General features: G+C 39.4%; 2 protein-coding genes across 2 annotated transcripts; both read right to left on the bottom strand.

Annotated features, from left to right (window-relative positions):
• Window positions 1–30: 30 nt before the first annotated feature.
• LOC133865243 (TLC domain-containing protein At5g14285-like) lies at window positions 31–1416 on the bottom strand. Its single transcript, XM_062301614.1, has one exon. It carries the CDS (start codon window positions 1084–1086, stop codon window positions 337–339), a length of 750 nt encoding a protein of 249 aa, XP_062157598.1. The 5' UTR covers window positions 1087–1416; the 3' UTR covers window positions 31–336.
• A 551-nt stretch (window positions 1417–1967) lies between these two features.
• LOC133865225 (3-oxoacyl-[acyl-carrier-protein] reductase 4-like) lies at window positions 1968–5530 on the bottom strand. Its single transcript, XM_062301593.1, has 11 exons — window positions 5116–5530; window positions 4704–4846; window positions 4261–4314; window positions 4056–4136; window positions 3935–3980; window positions 3761–3855; window positions 3644–3676; window positions 2994–3128; window positions 2788–2881; window positions 2571–2653; window positions 1968–2372 (listed from the first exon to the last, which is right to left on the bottom strand). Exons 1-11 carry the CDS (start codon window positions 5309–5311, stop codon window positions 2340–2342), a joined length of 993 nt encoding a protein of 330 aa, XP_062157577.1. The 5' UTR covers window positions 5312–5530; the 3' UTR covers window positions 1968–2339.
• Between the last annotated feature and the right edge of the window lie 4208 nt (window positions 5531–9738).

Raw genomic sequence — 9738 nt, 5'->3', positions numbered from 1 at the left:
AACCTAAAAGGTCAAGAAAAACAAAAAAGATCACCCAATTCTGTTTCTGTTTAGCAGTAACATACATAAATAGGAAAAGAATTACTAGTACCCTGCTTCCTGAAAGTACATGGGCTTATATATATATATATATATATCTTCATTGCAACATTTAAAAAATGCAAATCACAGGATTATATACAGGTAAATGGTGTAGCATCCCATCACTGCATCACCCATTAATTTGACTGCAAGCCCCCGAACTCTAGACATCTGGGAAAATAGTTGAAATCCATAATCTCGATTCCCATTCAGAAATTGTTGCAGAATTGTTGAACCCCAGGATTCCCACAGATCTTACTTGACTTTCTTCTGCGCTCTGCGACTTCTTTCTCTAAACCAATCTATCCATAGATTCAAAACCCACAGTATGCTAACCAAGACTGCAGAAACAATCACAACCATCCAAGAAACCCATGCCCACCTCGGAATCATATTATCAGCAGCCCCACTTGCATAAAACATCCCCATCTTATAAACGACAAGCGTTCCCAAAATCCCTCTAACAACAGAGTAAAAGGCATAAAAAGGAAGGGACAAAAGTTCATACAATTTCGCAGCTGCAGGTGCATCGGCTCTCAGCAAACCAGCAATGCTCCGAACGTTCTGACAAGCACTGGTAACCTCGGCGAGAACAAGAAGCGCAAGAATCGCGAAGGCGCCGTGGTGAACCACATAACGACATGTCGCAAACACGTATAGCGTGGCTAAATGGTGACTGATGAAGAGGATGTCGTTAGGGGAGAACACAATATAGTGGAGGAGGTCCATTAAGAAGTAAGCGGTGCTGAATTCCAGTACAACGTTTTGGAAGGCAGCGTTTGGAGAAGCAAAACTAGGTGGGGTTGGGGCGCGTGTTAGTGCGTGGACGGACATGATAACGGCAGGAGTGCCGTGAGTTAGAGAGAGGAGGCAGCTCGAAGCTTCTGGTCGATGCTTTGGATCCCAGTTGCGAAAAACCAGAAAGAAAGCAAGGAGGTACAGCGAGAGAAACATCAAGAAGAATGTAGGGGCGGTTGGGGTGATCAAATCAAGGAGGGCCTCCATGAAACCCCAGATGCAGAAAAACACCAAGATAATCAAGAGCTTCAAAATTTTGAAACTTCAACAATATCGGAGCCAGAGAGAGAGAGAGAGAGAACTTATTAGAAGGAATGGCCACCACTTTTTCTTAAAGATATGGAAACTTCAATTTGAAGAAGAGAAAAAAGAAGGGAAAGCTGATGACCGTAGTACGTATTAAGTGGACTCTCGCTCAATCAGAACCAAGAACAAACAAATTCGTGATTAGTGCGGGATGTAGATCATTAGGGTAGTGCCCCCGTTCTCAAGCTTAGCCCCTAATAATATGTAAAGCAAAAGATAATGAAGGGGGATTAGTAAAAAAAAAAAGTGATCGATGTTTTGCTTGGTGGGCTTGAAAAAGATAGAGTACACGTGTGCGAGCAATCTTACGAGTCCTACACTGACACGTTATTCTTTAATCTTTATTCTTTGAGGAATATTCTGGGTTTTTCTCTTCCTTTATTCAGGAGCTGCCCTTGATAAAAATTTGTGCATGCGTGGAAGGATGATCCTTACAAGTCCTACCTATTATCAACTGTCGTGTGGATCTTGACAATTTTACAAGCTTTTCCAACCATTACAAAAGGAAAACTCAAGTCTATCATGAAATGAGGAGACTAATTCCCACCCACCTATCACGTGATTTAGTTATTGTGGGTTTTGTTTTTTTTTCTTTTTGGCTCTATCTTCTATGCAAATTATGCAATTCCAAGTCTTTTTTCTAATGCATATGCCATAAAGGTCAGCGGAGTGTATTTGGTTTCCATTTCTCGACTCATTTTCAAGAACTATGACCATACTTGAAGACATAGTTATGAACGGAACCTTTACCTGTAACCTGCTCATCTTAATTTCAATTGAAATAAAGAGAAGCCATATTATACTGTAATGTTATTTAAAAATTTTAAATATTGTGACAACATAAATCTAATCTTAACCTAACCGGGGATCCTATCCCTGGCTAGCTACTGCTACAGGCAAATTCAAGAGAAAGAGCCGTACAAGAGGTTTATGAGTTCCCTAAAATCTACATTTTTCAGAATGACAATCACAGCCAAAGCAAAATCGAAATTCTATCAAAACTTGACAATATATTATTTTTGAAACCTAACCATCTCAAGCAAAAGGCTGAATTACATAAGCTTCCACATAAATTGTCATACGAAGTTGAATTTTGTGATTGAAGCGCCAAAGCTGTGTTTGGGCTTTTAATCAGGCAGCGTGGACAGCTTGATCTACATCACCATCCCTCCATCAATGGTGAGTACCTGAAAGAAGGCAAGTTTGGTCTAGCTGAGCACTGAACTCGTGAAAAAAAGGGGAAAGATAGGTGGAGTGATAACTGAAGAACAAAGTGAGACAGTAAAGTAAACACAGGCTTGACTCATCATTGTGTGAGCCTTGATGTCCATAAAGTTGAATTCCACTTATGACAGTTATTATGAAAATAAACTAAAACTCTGAACCTGTCCAGTGATGTAACTGGCCGCAGGATTGAGGGCCAAGAATTCCACCAGCCCAGCAACTTCTTCCGGTTGGCCATACCTTCCTGAATCCACAGTGAAAAGAACAAAGATAATTATAATCCTGATGCGAGAAGTTTGATTCTCATTCTTGGTAATCTCCCCTAATCTAGCACTCTTGGGTGGAAGGGAATAAATAAAGTTTTTCTTACAGTCTCACCTAATGGGATGGTCTCCAAAATTTTCTTCTCAATGTCTTCCCCTAGCTTAGCTGTCATGTCAGATGCAATGAATCCTGGGGCAACAGCATTAACCTGACGGGAAGTTCCTCAATCATAATACTTTTCCATCATCTAGCAGCAGCTGCATCTTAGGAAGTGCCTGCTATAACTAAAATAAAAAGATGCACATTTTTTAAGAACTCACATTGATGTTTCTGCTTGCATACTCCTTTGCAACAGTCTTTGTCAGGCCGATTACCCCTGCTTTTGCAGCACTGTAGTTGGCTTGACCGACGTTGCCAACCAGACCAACAACTGATGCTATATTGATTATCCTTCCCTGCAGAAAAAAATAAATAAATAAATAAATAACCACTTGAATGGGATAAGAGATGGCAACAGAAGAAGATGAAGACCAAGTGCAACGGAAACCCAATGTCCTATACAAATTATGATTTTAGAAATCTTGTTTCATTTTTTTAAGATGCATTGTCAGCTCTCAGAGAGTTGAGAGCCTCAGCAATAAACATTTGTATCATAAGGGAATAGGGGAACAAACCACAAATAAATTTTCAAAAAAAAAAAGAGCTACTTTAAAAAATTTGAGCTCCTTTGCTGATGTACTTCACGTTTAGATGAAAGAGATTATAGTAGATAATAACTGCTAAATTGTTACGGAAAATTCCATTATGTCAATATGCCACATTCCATCATAATCTGAGAAAAGGGCTCGAATTATGAAAAAAGAATGGACTTTGAGAGAAGTTAACTTTGTGGTCACTCAAATTTGTCCCACCTCAAATGACATGGAAACAAAAGAACAAGACGACCTGAGAGATGGCAATGCCATATTACCTTTCTCTTCTTCATCATAACTTTTGCTGCAGCCTACAGAAAGCAAATAATCTCAGATTAGAAAATGATAATTCAGGCAATGCACTTCTGGGGCAAACCAAATGTTAACAAACATACCTGCGTACAGAGATATACACCCGTAAGATTCAAATCAATAACCTCCTGCCACTGGGATTTCTTCATTCTCATCAATAAAGTATCACGGGTAATTCCTACAAGCATGGTGAATAAGTTAGGAGACTAAAATTTCGTATTAATATATAATGAAAGAGGAAGTGAACAACCATCCACCTGCATTGTTTACCAATATATCAACAGTTCCCCATGCATCAACTGCCTGCGGATGAGAAAAATCCATTAAGCATACAATGGCGTCAAACTAACTCAGTTAGCAGACGCAACATTTGCTTACAGTTTTAATCATTGATTCAACATCGGCTTCTTTCGAAACATCTCCTCCAAAAATCAGGGCTTGTCCACCACTGGCCTCAATCTGCAAGAAATAGTCAAATAAACTCTCACCAGTTATTTCTAAATACAATATAAATCACTACGTGCTCATAGCCCAACAACACGAGACGAGACAGTAGCATATTGAATAGGAGACAATCACCAACCTCTTTCGAGACCTCCTCAGCTTCCTTCGATGACCTAGCATAATTAACCAGGACCTGTATGGCACAGCGAAAGCCACGATAGAGGGTGGGATCAAAACGCGAATGAGAATATCCAGCTCAATTAGATATCTTGTAATTGTAATTATGAATGGTATCATTCATGCCAAAGTTTTTTCAGCCATTACACAAGACATAAGCTCAACGCAGTACATGAAAACCAAATAATAATGATAAACCACTAGAGCTTTATTGATGTGCCTATTAACCAAAGCAATATCTAGAAGAAAAGAACAAATCTCCTAAACCAGACCAAACCATTCAGGTTCAGACCCACATTATTTACTAAAGACAACGTGCACATTTCCACTCATTCAAGCAAATTTACTTCGTGTTCTCTGAATCACACAATCAAGTAAAACACTCAGGTCCCTAACATCACTAACCTTACAACCGGCTTTCCCCAATGACAACGCAATCGCTCTACCGATACCTCTAGAAGCTCCAGTAACAACAACCACCGGAGCCTCCACGTTTTGTGCTGTTCCGGCGCTTGCTTGTTCCAGTGTGGCCACCTGTGCCCTCACCCCTGCGCGTACCATTCATTGCAGTTCATGAAATTCACACTCATTTCAAGATCACATACCAAATTCCAATTCCTCATTACGGTAACTTTTCTAAAATCCCTAATTAGTCATTGAGAATTACAATACCAATTTTTCATTCAAATGCAGTTAAAACAATAGTACTTTTCTTGCTTTTCAATAGTTGAAACATACGCAAATTTTTGCTTCCAAAACCAAAAACTTGAGCAGAAACAAAGAAAGAACCGCATGGAAAAGGGAACAAAATCGTTACCGGACGAAGAAAACGAGCTCTTCAATCCGCAGCGGAGGCCAGCGCAAGGCCGGAGCTGGCCCGAACCGACTCCTCCGGGAATCGGAGACCATTGCCGGAACAGACTGAATTTGCTGTCACTTGAACCTCCGAGTTTCGAGGAGATTCCGGCGGATCTGAAGGAAACGACATCGGAACCGGTAATGGAAAAGGCCATGGCAGCTCCGAAGAGTCTCCGAACGGTTAAACTCGCAGAAGAAGAAGAAAAAGGAGGAGAATGGGACGAAGCGACGAGTGTAGCCAGAAATGAAAGCGGCAAATGCGAATGGGTTTTATAAAAAGCTAAAACCGAGAGAAATGTTTTCGGTTTTTCCTTTGTGAAGTAGCTTTGGAAGCTCCGGAGACTGTTTGGGTGGGGGCGGTGGGCGATAGAAACGAAGCCTCCGAGTGGGAGAGAGACTTTATCGTATGTGCGCCACGTGTTCAAGTCGTTGGGCCTCTTCAACCTTACAGATCGTCGTTGGGGCCGGTTTTCAGGTTAATTACCGTGCAGCCAGTCCGATTTAATTGTTATATTTACAATAGAGCGGCAATTTGGTAGGGGCAAAAGTGTAATAACGCAGGAATTTGAAGGTTTTTTTTTTTTAATCATTAGGTGGATCCACTTCACCCAAGTGCGACCCACGTTTTTTAAAAATTTTAAATGACATAAGACATCATATACACATCATCTAATAATAGTGCTGGAATTTGGATTGCTTTTCTCTCTGTTGAAGAGAGAGAAGCTCTCAAGAACATTCTCAGAAAGAGAAGGAGGTCCTTGTTTTGGCTGTGTTGGAGGAGGGAGGCCTCCCTGGTGTTCTCCTCCTAACCTTTTTGGGCTATGGAGTTTTTGTTTCTCCCCTGGTTGGTTCAGGGGAGCTTTTGTTTCTCCCTGACTTTGTTTCCAGTGGAACTGATGATCTACTAGTCCTTCGGGGCTATGTAGTTTTTTCTTTGTTTTCTGTGTTTGTTGTTCTGGCATAAAGGCTCAACAAGAGGTATCCTTGGGGGAGATTTTTCCTTCGTGTTTCCGGCGTTCCTTCCAAGCCAGATCTGTAGTTCGTTGCCGGTTTCTGTTCGACATGCTCCCTTCTGATGCGTTCCCAGGCTTCCTCCAGTCTAGTCGCCGTCATCCATGGCTGTGTCGGACCTCTCTGTTTGGTGCGTGGCCTGCACGCGCCAGGGAGATCTCCTCCTTGGGCCGCGCGTGTGGGCAACGTTCCGCCTTTCAGGTCGTGGCTGGTGCTGTTCGGGGTCTTCTGGTGGCGGTATCTTGTAGGGGTATTCCCGGGGACAGCGCGTGGCCTACACGCACCGTTTTCCGGGGACAGAAGTTTCTTCCTGACGGGGCTCTGTTGTTTGGGTGTTTCTGCTTGTTTTTGTATATTCTTGTCTCTTTTTTCACAGTCTACCGTTTGGTAGCTGCTTTAAGCTAGATTTTTTCTAGCTTTGTGGGTAGAGATTCTTTATCTCTAGTTCACATCTATGGCCTTTGGGCTCTATTTCTCGCCATTGGGCGTTATGGTTGTATTTAGTGCTCTTGTTCTTGTTCTGTTTCTCTGATTATGTAACCCCTTTGGGGATTATTTCACAGTAATGAAGAAGGCACTATTTCGTTAAAAAAAAAAAATAGTGCTGGAATTTGAAGTTTTTTTTTTTTTTAACAAATTCAATTCTCTTTCTCATTAGAGGTGAAAACCCAGAGCCGATTTCATTTGGAGCCGAATATCGATCGGCTAAAATTGCCAATCGACTCCGATAACGAAGTAACCGATGGTTATCGGTTGATACTCAATTATCCGAACTAGATACTGATTTTTTTTTTAAATGGAATTTTTAAGCCATGTAATTCTAAATTCTTGTGAAATCAACTACAATATTTGCACTTCTAATTGATGACTGCATGTCATTAACTGATTTGTGTTTAAGTTATGTAATCAATTATTTAAACTAAGTATTTTATGTTGATATTGAGTTCTTTTAAATTCGAAATTTTAAAATGTATTCACCGAGTGCTTGACATAATGTTGATCAAATAAAAAGTTTTTTTTTTTTTCTTTTCTTTTCTTTTCAGCTCTATGTCTTTGGACAATAATGTTTAACTTTTTTGCGTAACCGCGCGCACAAACAAGTTAAATATAATTAAATTACCAATGCAATGATCAATAAATTGATATCAAATCAATTTATAATTAATTATTCATTGATGGGAGGAACAATTACGGTGTATACCATTTTGAGGGTCCTTAACTTAACCTATAAATAAACAGTCTGTGTGCACCATCAGTACAACAATTCAGTAAGACATAAGTTAGAAGATCTCTCAAATTATAATTTAGTTTTTTCACAAGTTCGTGAAAACGCTTGAGCAAAGATTGCTAAAAGTAACCTTGATCATTTTATTTTAATTTCGCTGCATATATTGTTTAGCATAATAATTAATATTGTTTATATGTACATGCAATATTATTTATGCTTACGGTTTTATTATAATGTATTAACATATGAATGAATCCCGACCAAAGTTTTCATCCCAATTGGGTTGAGTAGATTAATTTTTAACTTTTGTTTATTATAATGCATTCGGGTTGGAGAGAAAATTAATGTAAACCAATGTATTAAATTAACACGTGTATAAAATGCATGTGAAATCATATGCTTTTTTAAATAAAAATATGTTAAAAACTACAATAATTTTGGTGTAATACCCTAGATTTTAAGACAGGACACCTTAAATGGAAATTAAAACCCGAGGTGGTCAATCGCTCGATCGACCATTTCTGCCGATCGATCGACTTATTTCTCTATCATCGCTCGATCGACAATATCTATCGCTCGATCGACTTGTCAATTGATAATCGCTCGATCGACATTATTCTGATAATTGTACCTTTATGTGCCATTTGTTCCAAAACCTAAATATTTGGTAAATTAATTGGAATAATAACATTCCTAATATTATTATATTTTGTAATAATATTATTGACATATAATATTATTTTAGCCTAATATTATTTAGTATAATAATATCATTAGTGTAATAATGTTATTCAAAAATTAACATTATTTATGAAACAAACTGGACTCAAAACGGATTTAAAATTACACCTTAGTGAGTCATTAATAAAAAAGATTTTATATAAAGATACTCATGATTATTAATGATTAGTTTTTATTAAAAAGTAACTCTAGTTAATTTAACTAGATAGAAGTTAACCATAGGTTAACTAGATATTTTTAAGGTTAACTAAGGTTAGTCTAACTAAGGTAAATTTAACCATGAGTTAACCCGATATTTTACTTTTAACTCGTGTTAATTTAACTGAGGTAAAAATTAACCATAGTTTACTACCTCTATAAATTAAACCCACTTCTCTTTCAACAAAATTTGCACCGCTCAGTTTAGTTCCCTGAGTTTTCCTTCTTTTCTCTCTTTATTTCTTCTTCCTTTCTCCTTCTTCTCTTTACTCGTTCTTTATCTTCTCCATCCGAGTCTCCGATAAGGATGATCGTTGGGGAGAAGGGAGGATCGGGAGAGAGCGATGAAAGGCAGAGAATAGAGCCAGAAAAAGGAAAGACCCGATCCCTTTTTCCCCTTTATTGTTCTTTCTTCCTTCCCTTCTTTCTTCTTCTTTTCTGTTCTTCTTTCTTCTCCTTCAGTTCTGTTCTTTTCTGAGACCAGAGAGAGAGAGAGAAGCCGACTGAGACAGAGAAATCAGAGAAGAGAGTGAGAGATCGTGAGAGAGAGAATAAGAGATCGAGAGAGCGTTAGAGGGAGGAGCCGAGAGTGAAACCCAGAGAAGAAGCCGGGAAAGGCCGATCCTCGGTGGGCTTCCGGTGATTGTCGCCGGCGGAGCAGAGGGCCGATCGGAGGCCGATCCTCCGGTGGGTGGTACTGGGCGTCGGCGATGGGCCAGAGGCGAGATCCTGGCCTGTCCCAGTGGCGATCTCCGGCTAGATGACTCCGGTGGAACAGGGGACACGATTTCCGGCGACCCGAGTCCGTTTTTCGGCAAGCAGAGGCGCGACTCCGGTGGGGAATTTCTGGTAGTTTCTGAGTAGATCTTCAAGGTGATTTCTTAAGATCCTATTGTGAATTATTGATTTAAATTGATCAATGGGTATTTTGTGGGTTCAACCGAATGGGTTCCTTGTTGTCCCTTTTGTGGGTTTGGACAGCATGTGTGTGTGATGTTGATAATGGTTGTTTCCCTGTTCTAACCTATTCGGAGTATGTTCACTATTGTTGGGGAGGTTGGCCGTGTGATGTGGTGTTTTTGGTTGTTAATCTTTGGGTATTTCGGTGGTGATGGATTTAGGAATTGATTTTGGGTATTTACGGGTTTGTGGTTGGATGTTGACTGAGTTGTAGCTATGGGATATTTTATGAAGCATTGAGATTGAATTTCTGTTTTGAACTGATTGTGGCTGTGTGTCTGTGATTTTGGGTATTGACCGGTCTGTTACAATGGTATTGTGAATATTGGGTGATTTGGTTGAGTCTAGAATTGGGTATTTTGGTAATTGTCTTATTAAAGTATATTATGTTTATAATTCTCACCGATATTGGGTGTTTAAATAATATGTGAAATGATATGGAAA

The sequence above is a fragment of the Alnus glutinosa genome, chromosome 1 (assembly GCF_958979055.1).
Source record: "Alnus glutinosa chromosome 1, dhAlnGlut1.1, whole genome shotgun sequence".
In the NCBI taxonomy this organism is placed as follows: domain Eukaryota; kingdom Viridiplantae; phylum Streptophyta; class Magnoliopsida; order Fagales; family Betulaceae; genus Alnus; species Alnus glutinosa.
The sequence above is the reverse complement of the archived record's forward strand: the minus strand, read 5'-3'. Positions and strand labels throughout refer to the sequence as shown.

Coding starts and splice junctions, on each gene's coding strand:
- LOC133865243 (XM_062301614.1), bottom strand. CDS start 1,086: ATGGAGGCCCTCCTTGATTTGATCACCCCAACCGCCCCTACATTCTTC.
- LOC133865225 (XM_062301593.1), bottom strand. CDS start 5,311: ATGGCCTTTTCCATTACCGGTTCCGATGTCGTTTCCTTCAGATCCGCC. Junction 4,137..4,260: donor CTGAGGAGGTCTCGAAAGAG/GTTGGTGATTGT, acceptor TATTTCTTGCAG/ATTGAGGCCAGTGGTGGACA. Junction 3,856..3,934: donor TATATTGGTAAACAATGCAG/GTGGATGGTTGT, acceptor CCATGCTTGTAG/GAATTACCCGTGATACTTTA.